This window comes from Myotis lucifugus, unplaced genomic scaffold (assembly GCF_000147115.1).
Source record: "Myotis lucifugus unplaced genomic scaffold, Myoluc2.0 scaffold_44, whole genome shotgun sequence".
In the NCBI taxonomy this organism is placed as follows: Eukaryota; Metazoa; Chordata; class Mammalia; order Chiroptera; family Vespertilionidae; genus Myotis; species Myotis lucifugus.
In genome coordinates this window covers 4,041,591-4,063,985 of record NW_005871092.1, presented here as the reverse complement: position 1 = coordinate 4,063,985, position 22,395 = coordinate 4,041,591, and the positions used below count along the sequence as shown (strand labels likewise).

Below are 22,395 nucleotides of genomic sequence, written 5' to 3'. Positions count from 1 at the left end.
GAATGTTTGCAGGGGATAAAGTTCTACCTAAGGTGTGAATGATCACAGAAATCCAATAGGGCCAGGCCACTCCAAGCAGACAGGACACACACCTGCAGTCAGTGGCCAGAAGGCCTGGTCTGGAGCCCTGACCTCTGGGAACATGGCAACTTCCAAATGGATCATGTCCCATCCTCAATGTATTGCTTAATGTCTTTCCTATCCCCTGGGCAAAGCATGCAATCAAGGCTTGGCTTTTAAGTAGAAGTTTTCCTTCATTTAGGATGTGTTTAATTGTTTTGGTAATCTCCAGCAGACGAAGATGAATGAGCCCATCTGTCCTGCTCTGCACATTTCCTCCTTTGCACAGAGAAGAGGATTCCATGCGGATTTATTCCGTGGTTCTGTAATAGATGTGCTGAACTATGAATGCATCTGCAGTCCTTCTTTTTCTACGCCTTGCAACTCCTTGCGTCCAGATGATCTTCCGTGGGGCTGCTCCTGAACGTGGCAGAGCAATTCCAATGATGTTTTGTGTCCTGTTCAAGACCTCTTCCTGTTGAATTTCCCACGTCTGAAGAGGGGAAAGCCAATGGGGATGGGGAGGTTTTGCTTTGTTTTGTTTTTTAGCATGGCCACTGCGCTGCCTTTGTGGAGGTATTTTTGAGCCCTGCATATATAAATAAACTACCTTTTGGTGGATTGAGAGTGTTTAAAACCAACTTTTCAGAAGGTTTGGTGGAATTCTTGCCTTTCCTCAGTAAGAAGGGCACTAACTAGTGGCCGAGGGACGTGCTTTTCAAATGGTCCGTCTCCATCAAGCTCCTGAGCGTTTCCATCAGCAGAACTTTTCTTCAGCCCAGAGGTGGGCGACTGAACTCTGGGACCTACACAGACTCCACTTTCCATGTGGATTCCATTTTCATTGTAGTAGGTTTGGCTGCTCTCTGAAGGCCTCCAGCATCAAAGGGCAAAGCTTTTGACTGATGCTCAGAGTGGGGGAGGGCAGAGGCATTTATATGAAGGAACAGAGCGCTTCCCCTGCTACCCCAGCATGGTGACAGTGGGCCTACATGTATCTCCTCATGCCTCTTAACTTCTTCCCTTGTTTGGGATCTGGACTTCTGAATCCCAGACACCATGCTCCACCATGAAAGGGAAGAAGGCAAGTTCTGCTCTGAGGTCACTTAGAGAGATAGGCCAGTCCCCTCCATCCATCCTTCCATCCATCTGAGCATTTAATTAATTCAAGGAGAATTATTGAGCACTTACTCTGTGCCAGGTACCACATTGGGGTTCACAAGAAAATATTGAAACTTTCTTTGGTCTTTAGCTCTGTTTAGTTGGAGAAAGGGGGCATAAATAATAGTAATGCAATATATTAAGGACTAAGAGAGGTATGCGCAAATGTGTAGAAGTAACTAAGCAATCGAATAATGTTACTATTAAAAGAGCATTAGATAATGATACACAGATGTAGGAATGGGGAGGGGTATGGCAGTTTATTATTATCCCATCTTTGTATTTTAGGGACTGTGTTTCCTTCCAGCCCTAGCCCACATGCTTACTTCAGTCATATTCCTATAATAAAAATGTTGCTACTTCTGCCTTTTTCACTGAACATTTTAACACAAATGTTGGTCATACACACATACATAAAACATACATACACACATATGCACACAGATATCACATGCACACACATGTGTATATATACATATATACATTACAATATACCCATACATATATATTGAGTACACACATAAACATATTTCCATCTCTACATCTCTATCTCTAATCTCGTCTATACCTATCAATTAATAGAAATTTATCTGATGTGTGTACTCAGTATATATATAAGCGTGTGTGTGTGTGTGTGTGTGTGTGTGTGTATATATATATATATATACACACACACATATATATGTCTAAATATATACACATGAATACTATAATATATATTCAAGTTTTGAGAGAGAGAAAGTCTTTAGGGATAATAACCAGGAATTTTGATAAGAGCAATTTTCTAAAATCTAAGGGAGAATGTGCTCTTTCCTCCTCTCCAAATGTCTCTTTAATGTTTAGCACTAATGGGAACTTGCAAGAGAGACTGTTGGAGAGTGCTCTCTTTTAACACCTTACTAGAGAAGCTATGAGATGTGAAGGGTAACCAGCCATCATGGGGCTGTTAGTTAACGTGTAGACAAAACACACCCAGTCGCTGATGACAAACATTAGGGCTTTAGAGACGGGGTAACCAAAAAGAATTTCCCCTAAAATGTTAATCATATGAAATGGCTTTACCTCCTTGCATTAGAAACCCAATACTAGAAATTTTTGAAATGTAAACGTAGGATAGAATGATGGGAGGTCTGTGAGGATATATGTGAGTCTAAGGAGCTCTAGTTGTAGAAACTGTGGGGAATGTTGGAATTACCTACCAACATGATAGATTAACACTGTGAGCTTAGTCATAGGTTGTTTGTTTTAAGGCATTTTATTTATTTGATAGCACCAGGTAGAGAACAAGATCATTAAATTTTAGGATAAAATAAAGCAAAACTAATACAACATTATTTTACTCTGACAACCAAGGATTTTGATTATGGTTCTGAGTATGCTATTTGAGAGTTTTCACTAGAACCAATAAAATATGTCTCCTGTCCTTCCTGACTATGAAAATTCTTAATGAACAGGTTGGACTACAATAAGCCATTTTAACCTAGCCTGTTGCTAAACAAACATGTACTCTGTCTCCAGAGATTGGAGAACTAGCTTCATTTCTGAGTTGATTAATACAACTGTAAAAGAACCATCAAACTACAGATCTCAAAACTTCTCAAATATATAAAAGCCCACTAATTAATTCTGTACAAGACTAAGAAAAGAACTTAGACCTCTGACCTTCAGTCTCACTCCAGCTTCCAGCCTCAAACTGGGGTCTACAGTGCATTCGTGGGGATCTGCCAATTCTCTACCAGGATTGCTTTATTCAATTTTTGTTTTGTTGACAATGGAAATGACTAATATTGCTATATTCTGGGTCACTGGGGGGTGGGAGGTAATGTTATCAGGGTGTGGCACCATGAAGATTCATTGGCCAAATCTGCATTTGTGTTTCTGAATTTTTTTGTTGGTTCCATTCTACTGATCATAAGTTATTGAGACAAAACAGATGTTTGAATGTTGAAGTAGAGGCTAAATGAGGTCAGACCAATCTGTACAAATGAGGATTTCTTTAGTAGAGCAAATAGAAAAAAAGAGAGCAGTGAGCATCACAAGGCCTACGGTAGGACGGGGTTGAAGAGCTCCAGAGAACCTGTCATGGCTGCCATTCTGTAGTCATGCCGTAAGCAGCAGCTCCATGTAGTCAATGCCACATTATGTGAAATTAATGTTCATGTGAGTTTTATTCTTTTTGTAGCTGTATTCCTATTTTTAATTTGTAAGTTTCTTTTGATTTTAGAAATATATATCAGCAATAAAAATGAGGAGTTTACACCTATGTAATGTTGACACATATTTAAGAAACCCTATAACAAGATTAATTGGGTTAGCACTGGGGGAGCTCAAGAATTACTCCCCTGTATATTGTGCAGATTTGAGCAAAAACTATTCTATTCCACTCTGAACCCCACACCTTGGTTTGAAAGATTGGAACCCCTGAGGCTCAGCTCTGATCCTCAGATTAGAATCGGCAGCATCAATGGCAAAGGCCTCTTCATCAAAGTTGGCTCTTCCTGTGACTTCTGTGCTGAGCACTGACTTTGTGGTTATGCCCTGTATTCCCCTGAACATGCTCAGCTGCACTTGGCTGGGTGTGCTGGTCTTTTACAATCAGGAGAGCTTTCAAAGGAGTCCACCACAGCCCTGCCTTGAGTTTAGGGAGAGAAGGCTCCCTGCCAGTTGCACGAGGGGGACTCCAGGAGCTCAGAGCCACAGGAAGTAACAAGAGGAAGAGGGGCACCAAAGGAAAACAATCACTGAAATTCACACAAATCGTTGGAACATGCACTTGGCAAAGCGCTATTGCCTGTTCCCCAACAACGCGGTCTTCTGTGTGTGCTTTTTGGCAGCACAGAAAATGTTGAGTGTGTCATCCACGGAGATGACCTTGGACGGAGAAGCTGCAGCTGCCTGCCTGGCTCCTATAACACAGCACAGATCCCCAGCATCACGACGAGGTGGTAGAGAACATCTGTGAAACAAAGGAGGCAGCACACTCAGCAACAGCAAGGACCCAGGACTACTCAGCAGGAGCGTTAACAAAGGCGTCCACCTGGGGGTTGTCAAGTCGCTTTTCATAAATTCTACACATTTTATACAAAGTCTGCCCTGTCCATCCTTTGTGGGGGTTGGGGGGGAGGTGTGTTGCTCACTTTCATCAGTACAAAATCCAACAGCTACACTTGGGTTATGCACCTCTGGCAGATGGGGATCTGACCTTGGATAAGACAGCGATGGTATATTTCATTATAGGGCTTTAGCTGTACAACTTCTTTTGCGTCTGGGATTAGAGTCTTAAAAAATCTGTTTACATGATTTCCTGTAACTGCAAGAGCAAACTCTACATCTGTGAGTTTGTGAATAAATAGAACCGTCTTACCCCAGCTCCTTGCATAGTTGCCTCCTTCTCATCATTCGGGTGAGATCGTGGGCCTGGGCTGAAATGTCTCCTCCTCTGAGAGGCTTCCTGGGCTGCTAAATCCTTCCCCGCCCCCACCCCAACACTTAGCAGGTATTAGGCAGGGCAGGGGCCTTGCCAGCCTCACTACAGTAACTATATGGTCTAGGATAGCGCCTGATGCGGTGTTATAGTCATTATGGCTAATCATTACTGATGTTTGCTGTGTGCTGGGCATTGTTTGGTGCCCTTATCTGTAACATTTAATCCAAACAACGGCCATGTGTGATAGGGCCATTACTAGCCCAATTTCATAGAGGAAACGGGGGAAGAGAAGGGTGAGGTCATTGCCCAAGGTGAGTGAGGGGCAGAGTCATAGCAGGAAGTCAAATATTTGTTAAATGAACAGGTCATTGAAAATCACTGATCTGTTCTCTACATGCAGGAAACAAGCAAAGCCATCTGGTGATGTCTTTGCTGAGACTTGGGGAGTGGGACTTGGTTCTGCTCCATCCAATTTACCCCTGGTCCCTCTCTCCCTGCTCTACCTCCATCCACTCTGCCCAACTCGGGTGCGCTTTAAGCAGCGGTCGCCAACCGGTAGTCCATGGACCACTGGTGGTCCATGAGGTCCGAAAGGTTGGCGACTGCTACTTAAAGAGTTATTTTTTTAAACTCTTATAGGCTTTGCTGGGGCCAAAGGTAAGCTTGCTTTAACACACATATCTGCCTGTTAAAAGCTTTGCCCATGACATTTCCCAGAGGCGCCTCTTCTCCTTACCTGAGAAGCTATAGAGACTCGAGAATCCCCTGCCTGTAGTGAGTAAAGAGAGAGAATGCTGAAGGTTTAAGATCAGAGCTTTGTTTCTAAAACATGAACTTGTCTCCTCCCCTCATTAAACCACCAGGCTCCCTGGAGTTTCTAGCGCTATTGCCTGTTCCCCTGCGGCTCCCTCTCACACCGTTTTCCCCTCCGCTCGCTCTGCTCTCTAAGGCAGGGGTTGGTCAACTTGCTGGAAAGGGCCTGATAGTAAACATCTCTGCTTTGTGGGCCAGGTGGTCTGTATTTCGACCACTTGCCGCTGTGGATGAAGCATGAAAGCAGCTGGACAAGAATGGCTGGGCCCAAAAAAACCTTCTTTAGAGACACTGAAATTTGAGCTCCCTATAATTCTAATGTGTCATGAAATATGAATCTTCTGATTTTTTTTCAACCACATAAAAAGATTCTTGGCTTGCAGGCCATAAAAATAATCTAGTGGCAGCCTGGGTTACTGCCCCTCCTCCCCACCCCCAGGTATAGTCTGGTAACCTTCAGAGGTCTTCCCTAAGCCCTGGACTAGGTTGAATCCCTTGTCATATACTCTATGGCCCCCTCCCCCAATGCCATTGATCCTATCTCCCTTTCCTTAGCATTTAAAGTCTCTCTCCCCCCAAGATGCTAAGTTCTTTAGGACAAAGCCCATGCAGGGCTCCTCTGTTTCTGAAACCCCAGCGCTCAGGCCACCCAGACTTCTGGTTGCCCAATAAAAGTTTGTTGACTTGCACTGGATGTCCCAGCACATTTCATTTTCTATTATTAATGTTGACGACAGGCATGCGCTGTCTACAAGCTCGGCATATCCTAATTCCTCGGGGGCATTGGAATTCAGGCCACAGGGTAGCTGGCTAATCTTAACTCCTGGGTTTGGCATGAGCTATCCATCCCCCAATTAAGAAGCCTCGAGTTGCAGGTGCAGGTTGTGGCTACAGGCACAACTGGTTTGGCAATTCAGTTAAAACGCTCCAACCACCTGTGCCTGTGGACGCAGCCCAGAGCGAGCAGCCACGTGGGCCACAGAGACGCTTACTGAGGAGGGAGAGCTCCACGACCAGGACGCCCCCTGTCTGGTCCCGGAGGAGGCGCTTCCGCTTGTCGCAAGTCTGAGGACCCAGGAGAAACGCAGGTGAGAGGCGGTGGAAGGCGGGTGGGTGCGGGGAGGGGTGAGAAATGAAACACAGGAGAGAAAGGCGAGAGGTTAAAAGAACAGCCACAAACTTGATGGAGTCCAAATTCCCCAGCGAACAGATATTATTACCTTCTCTTTAAAAACAACTCAGACATTTTCATCCCTTCTTTCCCGGGAGGGAAGGAGGAACCCTCTACTGTACTGATTCTTCGCGCTGGCGTGGGAGGGATGGGCAATTTGGGGGAGGGGGTAAGAAATAAGGCTTTTCCACCCTGGCCGGTTTGGCTCAGTGGATAGAGCGTCGCCCTATGAACGGAAGGGTCCCAGGTTTGATTCTGGTCAAGGGCACTTGCCCGAGTTTCAGGCTCAATCCCCAGTAAGGGGTGTGCAGGAGGCACCAGATCAATGAGTCTCTCTCATCATTGATGTTTCTATCTCTCTCTCCCTCTCTCCTCCTCTCTGAAATCAGTAAAAATATATTAAAGAAAGAAAGAAAGAAAGAAAAAGAAAGAAAGAAAGAAAGAGAAAGTAAGAAAAAGAAAGAAAGAAAAAGAAAGAAGGCTTTTCCTACAGTCACTCTCAGCAGAGTGGAGAGGTGGACACATTCAAAGTGTGTTCTAGTTCATTTTTTAAAATGTCATGCCATTAATATCCCTTTACCAACTGTTACATGTGTCTTGCTCCCTTCTCTTTCTCTATTTGTGCTCATACGTGACCATTTTCTGGCCAAATGAATCAGAGAGGATGATCGTATGTCTGTTGGTTATGATAGGCCAATGGGCAGCGCCCCCTTCAGAAATGCCGTGTCCTCCTCACCAAGCTTTTTAGCCCCCACAGATCTGAGAGGTAAACATTTGGTAGGTAACCCTTTAGGTCTCTACACAGAGGTTCTCGCTTCAGGGTGACCCAGAAGCACCAGAAGGGCTTGGGAAAGCACAGATGGGGGGAGGGGCGCACCCAGAGTTTCTGCCTCAGGTGGTCTGAGGGCAGGACTGAGGATTTGCATACCTAACAGGTTCCCAGGTGATACTAAAGCTGCCCTGGTCCACACTTTAGATACAGTGGTTCTCAACCTTCTGGCCCTTTAAATACAGTTCCTCATGTTGTGACCCAACCATAAAATTATTTTCGTTGCTACTTCATAACTGTAATGTTGCTACTGTTATGAATCGTAATGTAAATATCTGATATGCAGGATGGTCTTAGGCGACCCCTGTGAAAGGGTCATTCGACCGCCAAAGGGGTCTCGACCCACAGGTTGAGAACCGCTGCTAGAACCACTGCCCAGAGGAGCAGGGTCACGTCCAGTCGCAATGAAACTGTCTCCAAATCTGCTACACCTGTTGATTGATGCTGTTGAAACTTCTCGGTGGGGGGAGGGGCTGAGGAGGGGAAACTATTCAGTCAAGAGCTAAAAATACCCGGCTTTTGACTTCCATCCAGAACCTATTGCTACCACTGAGATTTTACATCTCCCTGTGCTTTTACCTTTTTCAAAGCATGTCCACGTCTGGCATCACTGTTATCTTACCTCCCCTTGGCTCTCTGAAAAGGAAAGGGTGCCCGTGACTGGTCCCCACTCCGTCTTTAGAGAAGAGGAAGCCAGGCTCCGAGGTTAAGTGACACGTGCCAGACTGCAGCCTGGTGGCGGGATGGACAGGGCCCAGCATGTCTGCCCCACACCCAGTGTCCTTTCCTCCAGAATGTCCTCAGCACTCAGCTGCCTTGGTCTGGTTACAGTTTCCCGGCTAAAAATACAGCCTCTCCAATCCCAGCGCCCCCCCCCCCGCCCCCAACGTTCTCGCTGTGGGGAGAGGTGGCTCACCACTGGGCAGGAGAGCTTCTCGCTGTCGCAAATGAACGTCTCACAGTGTAACCAAACCTTGGAGAGCTTGGGGATGTTCTGGAACCGGAAGGCGTTGAATTGGAAGGTCGCCCTGTGATCTTTCCCGTTCTCATGCACCAGGACCGTTTCATCCGTGGGGCAGCTGAAGCACATGGGGGCGGGGCGGGGAGAGGGGGAGGGAAGAGAGAAGATGTTACCCTGTGACAGAGCAAGAGCCTTTTGGGCACGTTCATGCAGAGCAGCACCCCCCTCGGGGCTCCTCCACAGCGCGTTATCCTTGCGTTATCCTTCCGGAGCCCTGTGACTGCAGCATCTCACTCCTCCCCAGGACTCTGGGGTCAAGGTGAGGAGCTCTGAGATGGGTGTGGTCCTCCCCACTCTACAGCCAGGCTACATCCGGTGTGGGGCGGTACTTATGAGAAGTCTCGCACCTGCTAGGGCACCGCACATCTGTCCCCCGCTCCCCCTTCTCCCCCCAAGGCCGGGTATGTACAGACTCCCTGCATGTGTAAAGAGAGACAGCGGTGCCAGGACAGCATTTCCCATGGTGCTGCCATCGCCACCTGCGTCCAAGTCACACCCAACTCATGTCTCTCTGAGTGCATGATGAGGCTTTGCCGCTGGGAATCGGAATTTACCTTATGCTATTTAAATTCCCTCTCTGTTTCATTATATAATTACCTTTGTAAAAATGTGGTCATACTTTTAATATAAGAACAGGAAAAAAAAGACTGGAAGGATGCCATCTAAGTGTTCACCCTGGCTGTTATAGAGTGGTGGAATTATGGACAGCTTTTGTTTTCTTCTTTGTATTGTTTATGTGTAAGTCCCAAATGTAACAGTTGCTGTCAAAGAGAAAAATAATGACACAGATGGGCATTTGTTGAAGCCACTTGTTCTCACCCGGGGGCCGTTTGGCAATGTGGTCGTCAGGACTTGGGGAAGGTGTTACTGGCATCTGGTGGGCAGAGGCCAGGGATGCTGTCCGACATTGTGCAATGCTCAGACGCCCCTCCCCCATTTTCCCCTACCTCTCCCCTACACATAACGAAGGATGACCCAGCCCAACAGGTCATGGTGTCGAGGTCAAGAAACCCTGGTTTAAGCAAAACACTTTTCATTTACCAAACACATCCTGATTCCCTATTCAAGTTCCAGACACTCAACCAGGTGTCGGGAGCGGTTAGTCATTCCTGGGAATGTACAGCGGGGCCCACACGAGTGGGGGGGTTCATTGTCTGCAGGTGACAGGAGCACCGGAATCTGTCCTCTGTGGAAAAGGGCTGTGGGTTCAAAAGCTTCAGACCACTGGCCAATGCTAATGCGCCCCCTGCCCCCCACCCCTCCCGCCACCCCCAGAGCGTGTCTCTGACTATCAGTCCAACTCCACATGCCCCAGAGAGCAGCCCAGCTACTCGGAGGCGCTTCATGATGTACCTTCCCACCCCCTCCCACCAGAACCAGACATCAGGGGCCGAGTCAGCGACAGGACTGAAGGAATGTTAACTCTGAGAATTAGTGAGTGGAGCCAGGCTTGAACGCTGTGCCTTATATCGGGACCAGGGGTCAGAGGCTGGCCTCTGGTGGTGGTGGCCTCAGAGCAGTGAACAAGCCGGGGACATTTTCCGAGCTGTGAAACAAGACTCTTAGAGGATCATTTGGTCAACAAACCTGAGATTCTTGTACCAACTTAAGACGCGAGTTCTTAAAATAGTTCCCTGAAGCCGAAGTGCCCAAGGCATGGTATCAGCCAGTGGAAAACAATGTAAGAGTGTCAGGGGGGTGGGGAGGCGGCAAGCCATGGGCAGGACCAGAGGCCCTGGCACTGCTGCCTCTTGGCAATGGCCGTGGCACCTGCCCCTCTGGGGCTGATCTCTCTGGGTGGTGGAATGCCCATAGGTAGGTTTCCACACAGTCACCACGGGCGTCTCTTTCCCTACATAGGATCAAACTTCCTGATGGTACATCTACTCTAATCTTGCCAGGCACTCTTGAAAAGTGGGTTTTCCATCCTAGCTGGATAGAGCATCAACCTGCGGACTTTAGGGTCCTGGGTTCAATTCCGGTCAAGGGCACACGTCTGGGTTTCGGGCTCAATCTCCAGTGGGGGGACATGCAGGAGGCAGCCGATCAATGATTCTCTCTCATCGTTGATGTTTCTACCTCTCACTCCCTCTCCCTTCCTCTCTGAAATCAATAAAAATATATTTTAAAAAAGAAAAGAAAAGTGGGTTTTCCTCCAAAAGGGCCTAGTGTGACCCCAAAGGATCTGTGAGGTTGTGGACTTCTTGTTCTCCCCATTGGCATTGGTCTTCATGTATATTGTATGTATCCCCAACCTCAAGGGCCACTTCCACTAAGCAGGGTATGGAAATAGATCAGGGCTTCCTCCCTATGGCTGTGCTTAAATGCAGATTCCCCGGGTCCACCCAGGGACCCTCTTTTGTGGTAAGTTTACAGCGTGCCTGCATGCGTGACAGTCATACCCTCTCCCCCCGGAATTCCTGTGCACACTGGAGTGTGAGGGACGCCTGTATAGACTACTCCAACACCCAAGCATTCCTTTTCCTTTCACATTGCATATCTGTCAGGTGAGCAATGGCCCCAGAACTCTCTGCAGGTAGGCAATCCCATGATGTAGCAATGCCCCTGTGTGGCCATGTCTGAGAGGTTCCCCATGCCGGGTGGTAATTTCAGGTCCGGTAGGTCAATGATTTGTTTCAGAATCTCCCTGAGATTGTGCCATTATCAACAGAACCTAAGTGAATCACTCACTGACAGATGTGAAGTAAGCACCCACACTAAGCTCCCATCTCTGCAGGAAGCTTTGCTGGGTTGCTCCGATGGGGGTCTACAGGCCTGTCCTATTCATACCCCCCGGGGAGATCACGCCTGAGCGTGGATTGTCTACCCTCTTACTAGTTCTGGACTTTGGGCAAGTTTCTGACCCTCAGTCTGTGCCTCAGTTTTCTCATCTATAAAGTAGAGGTTATTATACTACTTACTTAATAGGGGTTTAAAGAAATGTAAATAAATCAATATTTGCAAAGCACCGGGCTGGAGCAGTGCCTGGTATGTTGTAAGTGCTTTATAGGTGCTTGTTAAATAAAAATAAAGAGTTAAAGGTCCAAAGTAGCTCGGCCTTTATTGCCTAATCATTTTTGCCCCTGACCCCAGTGTTTACTCGTGCCCTGCTGGGTTCTGGAAATAACCAGGTCGCACTGGCCTGCTTTGGTCTGGGGAGGGCTCTTCTGTGTTTACTGGAGATAACACTTGCATCTCCAGTCTAGCTCCACTTCGCCTCTGTTTTTCAAAGTTACAATTCTAAGTGTTTCTGAGCAATTGTCATCTCAAGCTTGACCTGTCATCCCTGTGCTCAAGGCGAATCCAAAGTCCCTTATCCAGAAAGCCCCATCCCCAGCATCCACCAACAAATAATTCTTCCCCTTCACAAGCGCAGACTCAACAATACAAAGCCATCTTTGTCGCATATTCCTCCCTTCTCTGCACAGCATATCCAATTGGATGCTAAGCTTTTATCATTCCTGCCTCCCTTGGATGATCATCCATTCACATGGCTGCACCTCGGGTCAGGTATTGTCACCTTTGGTTCAATAGGCACCACTGCACTTAACTAACCTGGCCTTTCCACCTGCCAGGTATTGTTTCTCAACCATCCTAGGTAGGACTTCCAGACTTGCCTTTCTGTTGTGCAATGCCAATACTTCAGTCCTCTACTCAAAACTGTTGAGCTCTTCATTATCTACTGAATTAATAATAAAAACGATGATACTATTTAAATCAGTTGGATACTGAGTAGGTACTCCATCTAAGCTTTCCTCATGGATTATCTAATTTAGTCCTCATCAGGGTTCTGGTGTCAGACTGATTGGATTTGAGCACATGCCCCCTCCCCACATGCAAACTATGTGACATTACTTAACCCCTTTTGTGCCTTAGTTTCCTCATCTGGGAAATGGGGATGGTAGGAACAACACCTAGCTGTTGTAAGGCAAATGAGTTAATATATGTTAAAGCAATCAAAACAGCGCCTAGTATCAGAAAGTACAATATACATGTTTGCTAGTATCAGTACTCAGCCTGGAAGCAAGGAGGATGTCCTTAATGAACTCAATGGCCTCTATCTCTCCCGCCCAAGCTATCCGGAGCCCTGGATCTGCCTGGCCCCACCTCTGCGCCCTGGGCACCAGAGAGCAGTACCTACCCCTTGTTGATCAGCTGCCACTGCAAGGGATACATGAAATCAGCCGAGGGTGTGGCCCAGCAACTGTTCAAAACCACTTTAAACCTGGAAATGAAATAAAACGCATCGCTTTGAGCCAGAGAGGTGTATGCCTCGAAACATCTGGTGATTGAAAAGTCTCTCGGCTAGTCTTTTTTTTTCTTCCCTCTTCTTTGTCTTTGAACATATAAAATGGAGAAAATGTACTTACCTAACGCTCAGCCCTTTGGCTTCTACTCCTGCAAACAGGTCTGAACCGATTTCAGATGTCTCCAGGACAAAAGGGGCTTCTTTCTTAATGGAGAACTTGGCATTCTTTGGAAGGAAATTGACACTGGGCATTATGACCTCTCAGACTGGGTTGGGCAGGAGCAGATGAATTGGGATGGGGTGAGGGTGGGGATCAACCCAAAGGGCACAGGCACATGAGACCACAGTGAGAAACTCCCAGAACCAGAAAAGCTCTACCTCCTAGGACGCTGGTGCCCCTTAGAAGGGATGAGGACATCACATGTCTGGATTTGCTGGTCACAGTGAGACACTCACTGCATGTCTCACCTGTGCCAAAGAGGAATGATCCAAGAATCCTGGGCTAATCCTGGCTCCCCCCACTAACCTGGGTCTCAATCTTCCCATCTTCAAAATAGGAATAACCTTTGCCTTCTCCTACCTTGCAGATGTCTTTTTATGATGGTGACTTTGTTAATAGAAGCATAAAGCTTAAACCAGGATACTAGTTAAAATATTGAGGTTAGTGGACTTGGAGCTTTGCAGAACTGCAATAGGTAAACAGTGGCAGCAAGGATATCTAGTTAAACTGGACTTTAACCCCCGCCATGGTTCAAGTTCAGGGGATTTGCTGAGAGGCCTCAGAATCATCTTCTAGCAATTCTTACATTATTTTACTGATTGCAAGTCTTGCCAGGGCTCCTAGACTCAAGTCACCTAGAAATCAGATGTTTTCTTCCCATATGTCAGTCCCTTCCACCATTGAAATGGTTGCAATAATTAAACAAGAAAGTTCTTAATCACAGGTGATTTCCTAGCTTAATATGTGCATTGAAGTGACAGATTAACAGTGGTGTTTAATGTTTTTTGTTATTTTCTGAGACATGTCATATTTCAAGAGACTATTTCCAAACGTGGGAACTTACCTGGGGACCACACAGTAGTCCCCAACCAAGTCAGAGCTGCTCCTCCCAGCTCCAGCTCCTAGGGTTCTGCCAGCAGAATATTAAAATAGTGGAATAATGCCTCTACTCCCAGAGGAACCTGCCTGATTTTGTTTCAAATCTACACTGTTGATTCCATTGCTGAAGCAAAACACTTTTAATGGTCAGTTTCTTCACTGTTCAGCACAGTACCCCCCTGCTTTCTTTATAACATGAAAATTAGGGACCTCTTCCCAGATAGCTTCCCCCTATAATAGCTGTAGAGTTTGTTTTGGGATCCCAGGAAACAGACACACCACATAAACTACTCACTCAGTGAACAGGATGGAAGAGCAGCTTGAAAAATCATGCCACCTAGGCCCTTCACCTGACCAAAAGATTAAGTCGCCGCTAGTGAGGATGGGCACATCTAGATTGACAGCAGTTCACGTGGGCAAATTCTGGGAGTTGCTTTTGCTCACAAGCTCAATGTGAGATAGCAGAGAAAGAAAACTACCCACAGCTAAAATTGTCCTAGAACATGTTCTTAGAATTTTCCAGAATCTAGAAGATCACCTCTGACTCGCTGTGCCTTGCATTGGTCTGATAAGTTCTAGAACGAAATATTTCAGTTCTGGGCTCTGCTTTTCGACAGGGGCATTGACCAAGTGGCCCATCCAGAGAGTGACTAGGATGAGGAATGGGCCAACAGTGGGAAGATGTTTAGTTTGCGAAAGACAAGCTCGAGATAGTTGAAGGACTATCAGCAACATCAGTACATGGTGTGATTCCAGAAGACAGAACCAAGACCAATGGGCCAGATCACACACTGATCTGAAACAGAAAGGCCCGACGTGCCTTTCTCCTTGGAAGAGATAGGGAGCACACCTCTCAGCAATCTTGAGAAGGGTTTTGGACTTTGCGTGGAAAGTCAAGGTTGATCACCTCTGAGGTTTGTTCTGACTCTGGAAGTCTGTAATTTTGGCCTCTTGCTCGTATTTGTTTCAACCCAAGCTTTTTCATTCGTCTCTATCTAAGAGGAGTGGTCAGTACCATTTTGATTGAATGCGTTACCCTAATCCCACACTGATATGGATGTTCAACCCTATAAAGGTAACAATGCTTGTTGATGCTCTCAGAGTTTCCACTTTAAATGGAGTCAAAGGCTAAAATCAAAAGAATGGTTACTTTCATGGGCAGTTACCTTGTGCTGAGCAGTCTGGTAAGTGCTTCATAATGACGTATTTAATTTAATCCTCAAAACAAACCCATGGGGTAAATACTATCATTATTCCTATTTGACAAATACATTGGTGGAAGCCCAGAGAGGTTAACTAACTTGCTCAAGGTCACACAGTTAGGAATGGTAGAACCAGGCTTTCAAACCAATGGTGTGACACCAAAGCCTATTTCTTAACCACAGCGCTAGGCTACTTCTGTAAGCTGACGACCTTCCTTTAATTTGGATTGGGAGTCAAAACAAGTTTTTGCCAAGAATACCAACCATGTGCCATTGGTAGAAGTGGGTGGGAGGGGTAGGGAGAGAAGAGAGGAAGAATAGCGAGGAGAACCGGTGTTTTTGGAGCCCAGCATTTGGAGTTCTCAGGATCCTAAGCAATTAGCAGAGCACTGATTCTATTGTGCAATCTAGGGCACTGCTCTGTCACTGGTAATTTGATGGAAATATATGCAGGGAGCAGCTGTTTCTTCAGAAACACACAAGAATGCTCTCAAAGTGGAAAAAGGGAGGAGAAGAAAAATACCAACTGTGTGGTTCAGGCATAGGAAACAGCCCACAGTGGGACTATTAATCAGCATGAAAAAAATCTATTGTAACAACAGAGCCCCCTTTTTGCAGAGCCTGTTTGTCCTGTAAAGGTTGTGGTGGGCCCCAGAAGAGACCGTAGCCTCATTTCTAGAACAGTTCAAGGAGGCATCCTGTGAAGTCTGTATATCAGCCCAGAGGATGGCCTGGGTGACTCTGAGGATATGCCTCTTAATTTTTTCTCTTCTTTTACAAAAGAATAGACTTCTTCCAGTTCTAAATTTCGATATTTATGTCTGAAACTTAGTCCAACATGACTGATGGTGGGTGATAATTTTCGACAATCCTGGTGCCTCTCCATTTCCCACTGTTGTAAAATCTTCATAGGCTGATATCTATAATTTTATCTGGTTAAAATAACAATCACGTATTTCCGGACAGGGACTCGATGGCAAAGACAGCCTGTCATTAGAACATCCCCTGAGACTGTTGTCAATGTGTGAAGCCTATTTTTCTCTCTAAACAAAGTTCATCAGTTATTGCAGTGGTTTGAGTATCCTTTCATCAGCCTGGCTCTCATCACTGCATTTACCTTCCTGATCACAGGTCCAGGGGGTTATATGAGGTTAATGGGGTTCTTTTTATTCAGGACTTAACTACTAGTGTGTGTGGCCAGGGACAGATCTAGGTTTTCTGGGACCTTGAAGCTTACTTAATTTGGAGCGCCCTCTTTAATTAAAAGGATCAAAAATTTCAATACAAAAATTAGACACAAGGCCTTGAAAGGGGTCTGTGCAAGTGAGGGGTGGTAAAACTTCAGCTTCATTCCCTTCGTAGTCAGTCTGCCTCAAAGAGCAGGGTTAGGAGATCTGGGTCCCAGACTGGGCACTGCTCTGAACTACCTCTGGGATCTGGGGCAGGTCACTTCCTCCTCTGGGCTTCAGATCCTCATCTATAAAATGGACCAGGTTATATTAGGGTCTCTTCTAGCTCTCCCCTTCTGAGTTCAGCAGGGTTAATAGCTTCCAGGGAGTCAGTAAAGCAAGTCCAAAGAGTTCAAGGTCAGGGGGCTTCCATATAGTTGTTTTCTTTGTGAAATGAATGGGTTGGGCATGATGGCCTCTAAGGATATCTTCTAGTTCTTTATAAAGATCTCTATTTCTGCTTGTGTCTTCCTCTAGCCCACTGGGCTAGTGTCACTGTAGATCTGCCTCCTCCCTGAAAGCTGCAGGTTTAAAAAAACAAAGCACCCCTTCGTAACAGAAGTGCAGCTGGGCTAGTGGCCATTGTGTTTTTAGTTTCTCTGGAGCACTTAATTTGAGAGAGACCAAACTGTGCCTCTAGCTTCAATGTCAACATAGGCAGCCTGCCCAACTTAGTCCATGAGGAAGCCCATGGACTGAAGGGATTTGAGGCCTAAGAACTAGGCAGCAGAGGCAAATCCCACCTCTCTCCTTAGCCATGGCCCAGGCAAGAAGCTCACTACTCTGTGCAAATGTTTTAACACAAGCTAGATCCTAAATATAAATCTCTAGAGTGGGCTGCAGTGGAAACTAATCTTGATTAAGAGTTAGACATTGGCTGTTTTGCTGTCTCTTGACCCTTGGCAACTCACAGGATTTCTCTTGCCTCAATTTTCTTATCTATGAAATGGGAAGGCTGACTGACCTCTTTTCTCTGTAGTACCTCTCAGCTCTTCCATCCAGTCTAGGAATCTGCCTTCCTGCTGCATGTAGTTTTTAAAGAGGTTTAAAGCTAGACCAAAGCTTACATCTCAGCTTGAATGTAAGAATGGAGTTCTGCATAGAGCTTAGGGAAGAGTGAATCCCAAGGAAGGATCCCATTCTCTCCTCAAGAGGCCACAGGGCAGTCATGGGAACCTGGAGACCACTTACAGTGTAGAAGTTGAGAGACAATTGGCTTTCAAATGTGCCCATGCTCCCGTTCTTCACGTGAACAGTGGCCACTCTGAAAAGGGGAGAGAATTTTGCATAAGGACTGAAACATGCCTGATTGACAAGGACTGCAGAGCACACGCAAGGCAGCCAGCCCCCCACTCTCTGAGAAACTTACCTCTGGTCAAAGGCAGCCTGGTTCACCAAGTAGGTGGAGTGGTAGGTGCAGGAGAAGGAGTAGTTCACGGGCTGGTTCTTCACGATCACCGTGCTGTCATTGGAAACAATGTGGCTGTAGAAGTGGTAGATGGGGGGCTTGTACTGGAGGAAGGAAGAAGGCAGTTAAGGTGGACCTGTACCCCCATGAGGAGAAGGAGGATTCTGAGAAAAGTGATTGAAGTTGGCTCAGAAAAATACCCCATGGGCAGACATGAATATCTGCCATTGAGAGCAGCACCCATTCTTTTTGTCTGGGTGGGTTGATCATTTTTATAAAGAGTTCTTGAGCCTGTTCAACTACGATTGTTTAAAATAATTTAAGTTGAATGCTGTATACTGAATGTTGTATCCACTCCAACTAGTGGCTTTATTGGGAGGTTGCAGATTTCTCCTCTGTCATAAAGGATATGCAAGAGGTTGTCTATGGTTCCTTTAAATTCTGATGACCTTTCCTGGGTAGTTCACAAGAGCTCATTATGAATTGTGTTGTAGTTTGGTTACTCCTTTACAATGCCCTTTACCACCAGTTCAAAGCCTGGGGCAGAGGAAGAGTGGCAGCTTTTGAGCACAGGCTCAGAACTCAAAGCAAAGTAGAGGTGGGAAATGTATGTTGGTCTATTCACAGAAGGTGGCCTAGCTGGCTCTGGCAACCAATTAAGAGAATAAAATTCAAATCCAAAGAGTCACCTAAACTAGGCAGAAGAGAAGAATTTAAATGACATTGACATCCCAGGAAATGAGATTAACTCTTAAAAGGAAATGGGTGAATTCTAAATCTTTCTAAGAATGGACAGCAGACATCTTATTCTTGGGCACAGCTCTCATCTTAGCGGCTCATTGTGTGGCCTGAACTTACCTCGGACTGGGTTCCACAATAGGACTTGTTTTTAGGTGACAAATCTGGGATTACAAATTGGTAGTATCCTCCTTCATGGACCCCATTGTAACACAGCCCGCCCAGGGCCAGCTGATGTACTTCCCATCCATAGGGACACTCGGGGATTTTGGTGATGATGGTTTTTGGGTAACAAAACACAAGAATGACATCTAGAAAGAGAATACACATGGTTGGAAATCAGATATGGTGATCATAAGTATCAGTGGGTACTAGTGATACCTGAACATGCAAAAACAATTGGTTAAAAACACTTTCCCTGTTATTCTTCATGGGCTGTGACAAAAGTTGTCCCAAACCTCAGTTATTCAAGTTCCAGTTTTATAGTTTTTGCTACATCTGTGTGATATCTGCATGATACTTAATATGTGTTCAAAATTCCCCCACTTTTAAACTTTAATTTATTTCAAGGAATGTATCTGTGAAATAAGATTGGATTGATTGGATATATATATCTATGGTGTCCCCCCAAAATGTACACACACTTTGAATTATTAATTCCAATGGGTTAAATCTGAAAAGAAAGAATCTTCAATTGACCTATCAGAAAACAAGTGCGTATACATTTTTTGGGACACCCTGTATATATATTTTAAATCCCATGAAAATAAGCACATAACTTAAAATAAAAAATGTCCATTCATTTAAAAAATGTCCATTCATATGAAACGATAATCCAAGGCACAGGATAGAAATTCAAATCAAGTGGAAAATATTTTAAAAAGTGGAGATTTTATCTCTATCTATCTATCCATCTATTCTTTGATTTTTAGAAAGCCTAATTTTATCTAGTACATTTTTTTACTTCTTATGGGAAAATTCTGATTGGCACTTGTGGGGGTGGGGGGTGGGGCTGAAGTGCTTCTACTTGGCTATATGCAGAGCTCTGAGCTTTGCAAAGGGAGGTTTCAGGGCATCTCCGGGAAGAGGCCTAGCGCCAGGGCGTACCTGCTTTATTCGGAGTGCAGGACTTCGCAGAGGCTTCCACAAAGACGGCCAACAGGACGAAGGCCCTCATCATCATTGCTTCTCAGAACCTGGTCTTGGCCAGGTGGCCAAACCAAGCTGGCCAGAGGTTCACGGTCCTGCCAGGGCCCGAGCCTCGATCATTCTAGGTCAGAAACAGGAGCGAGAAATTAAAAGGAAGGGTGAGAACAAAGCAGCGCACACAGTCTTCGGGGGGATTTCCAAGGGAGATCCGGAATGCCGTCCGCCTCCTCTTTCTAATGGTTCCTGGTCTGCACTGAGCGGCAAAAAGTGGGGCTCATACCACGGGGAGCGTCAATAACACATGGAGTTGCTCATGTTCCCGACTGCTTCATTCTCTCCGGACTGTGGATGCTGCCTCCCAGATGCCGCCCAATTCTCCGGCCCCAGTCCTAGCTCGACTTTATACAGGCTGAGGGTGTAAAAGAAACCGGCTCCAGATAAACCACAATGAACACGCATTATCCACCGCGGGGGGAATAAAGGGGACCTTGCACAATAATCCGATGGGAAGCTCAGTTACGGCCACTTGAGTCTAATTTCTTTTACTTCAGAGGGTTGAAAAACTTTTTTTTTTAACCACTTCCACCATGATTGGAATAAACAAATTTTCCCCCCTTGTACAAAAAAAATAACTGATTGGAGGCAACCTAATTTCTACACAGTTTTAGGTGACAATTTTCATTCTTTACAACTTGCTTTCTTTCTTTTTTTATAGGTAAACTCTCTAAACTTTGAACTTAAAAGGACTCAAGTTCAGCAGTGTTAAACCTGACAAACAAAAAGCAGGCTGTTTGTGCAAGTGCAAATGGTACAGTTTTTTTTCTATAATATTTTTTAATAAGCTCTGACCTTGTACAGTTTCATCCTGAAGTTCCCCTAGATCAGTGGTTCTTAACCTTCTGGCCCTTTAAATACAGTTCCTCGTGTTGTGACCCAACCATAAAATTATTTTCATTGCTACTTCATAACTGTAATGTTGCTACTGTTATGAATCGTCATGTAAATATCTGATATGCAGGATGGTCTTAGGCGACCCCTGTGAAAGGGTCGTTCGACCGCCAAAGGGGTCACGACCCACAGGTTGAGAACCGCTGCCCTAGATCTTCATCCTGAAATGTGACTTTTGGTTGTAGATCTCTAGGCTTCTCAAGTTTTGTTAGATTCCCAGAGCAATGACACAGAAGGAACTTCGAAAGGCAATCTTATGATCAATCCTTAGTCACCAAACAAGGTCCCACCGAAAAACAACAGATAAAATGCTGCTCCTGGGAAATTTCCAAATATGTCGCCTGGAGAACTTTAGCACCCAGAAATTTAAAAATGAAAAATCAGGGTTTGTTTTTTTTTTAGAGGAAACGGCCCGTTTTATCAATCAACTGAGAGCACATTTTACAGAAGCCACTACATTAAGCCTTTTGAGAGAAAGATGTAAAAAGTGAAGAGCCCTGGCCGATATAGCTCAGTTGGTTGGGCATCATCCCATGCACCAAAAGGTTGCTGGTTCGATTCCCTGTCTCGGCATGTGCCCCATTTGCAGGCTCTGTCCTGGTGCAGGAGGCAGCCAATGTATCTATTACTCTCACATCGATGTTTCTTTCTCTCCCTCTCCCTTTCTCTCAATAAAAAAAATTAAATTAAAAAGCTTTTTTAAAAAGTATAGAAAAATACCCTGCTTTGCAGGGCTTTATAATGTAGCTGAGAATCAAAATTATCTGTACACCATGACTTAGTTAGAAAACTGGGTTAAGTCATTGTTTTGGTACTTACATTTCCTTTATTTTAAGATACACATCCTTCCCTCCAAGCCAGCGTAATTTAATGTCTCAGAAACATTGGGATGTGTCTTATAAGTAATATGCATACAAATGAGGTAGAGTTTTTTTAAAAAAATTTTATTGATTTTTTACAGAGAGGAAGGGAGAGGGATAGAGAGTTAGAAACATCGATGAGAGAGAAACACTGATCAGCTGCCTCCTGCACACCTCCTACTGGGGATGTGCCCGCAACCAAGGTACATGCCCTTGACCGAAATTGAACCTGGGACCCTTCAGTCCACAGGCCGATGCTCCATCCACTGAGCCAAACCGGTTAGGGCAAGGTAGAGTTTTTGTATTTCCTCAAAACCTATAGTTAAATTGATGGTATGTCTTACCATGATGGTGTGTAAAGATTGAGGAAATGGCCACATGGCAAGCTACTAAAAATTCCTGTGACTCAGTTTCCTTCTCTGTAAGTGGAGGCTGTAACCCGGGGCTCACCTGACAGGGTGAGAGAGCAATAATGAGAGGCTCCTGTAAACTGTAAAGTACTAGATAAATAAATAGTTTACATGAAGACAACTAATAATTTCTGGCAACATGTGTATTCATTCCTGAGTTGTTTTTCTCTTCCTCAAAGTACCACAAAATGTCCATTGTAGATTTATGTAACATGAGTTATATCTATAGTGTATAACACACACACAATTACTATATTTTATGGATAATAGTCTGTAGAGAAGGAAGAAACATATTAATTTATCTGTTACCTAGGATCAAATTTATTCTGGAAATATAAATTTACACTGATGTCTATAGTTCATTAGGGGCATTGCTCCCTGAGCAAAAATGTATGTGTGAATTCTCTGAGTTTCTCTCTTCCAGAGCTTAGCACTATCTCTGAGCTTCTTCCTCCCTCCATTAAAACAACAACACACACACAAGGTATTTATTGAGCCTCTATAGTATGCCAGGCACTGGGCTAGGTTCTGGAAAGATGCAGGCAAGTCAGTGGACCTAGGAACTGGGTGGGTGGGAGTGGGGAATGCACAGAGTGATGGAAGTCTGTGCTGAGAACATGG

The 22,395-nt window shown here is 45.2% G+C and overlaps 1 protein-coding gene across 1 annotated transcript; it reads right to left on the bottom strand.

Annotated features, from left to right (window-relative positions):
- Positions 1–4,032: 4,032 nt before the first annotated feature.
- Positions 4,033–19,669, bottom strand: TECTB (tectorin beta). Its single transcript, XM_023753328.1, has 10 exons — positions 19,515–19,669; positions 18,528–18,718; positions 17,631–17,773; positions 17,453–17,525; positions 12,853–12,956; positions 12,624–12,707; positions 8,378–8,540; positions 6,454–6,526; positions 5,385–5,417; positions 4,033–4,177 (listed from the first exon to the last, which is right to left on the bottom strand). The coding sequence occupies exons 1-10, from the start codon at positions 19,588–19,590 to the stop codon at positions 4,128–4,130; spliced, it is 990 nt and encodes a 329-aa protein (XP_023609096.1). The 5' UTR covers positions 19,591–19,669; the 3' UTR covers positions 4,033–4,127.
- Between the last annotated feature and the right edge of the window lie 2,726 nt (positions 19,670–22,395).

Excerpts from the sequence above, each read along its gene's own strand:
- TECTB (XM_023753328.1), bottom strand. The coding sequence starts at position 19,590 with ATGATGATGAGGGCCTTCGTCCTGTTGGCCGTCTTTGTGGAAGCCTCT. Across the intron at positions 17,774-18,527 it reads ATTGTGGAACCCAGTCCGAG|TACAAGCCCCCCATCTACCA; the intron begins GTAAGTTCAGGC and ends TCCTTCCTCCAG. Across the intron at positions 8,541-12,623 it reads TGGCAGCTGATCAACAAGGG|CTGCCCCACGGATGAAACGG; the intron begins GTAGGTACTGCT and ends CATGTGCTTCAG.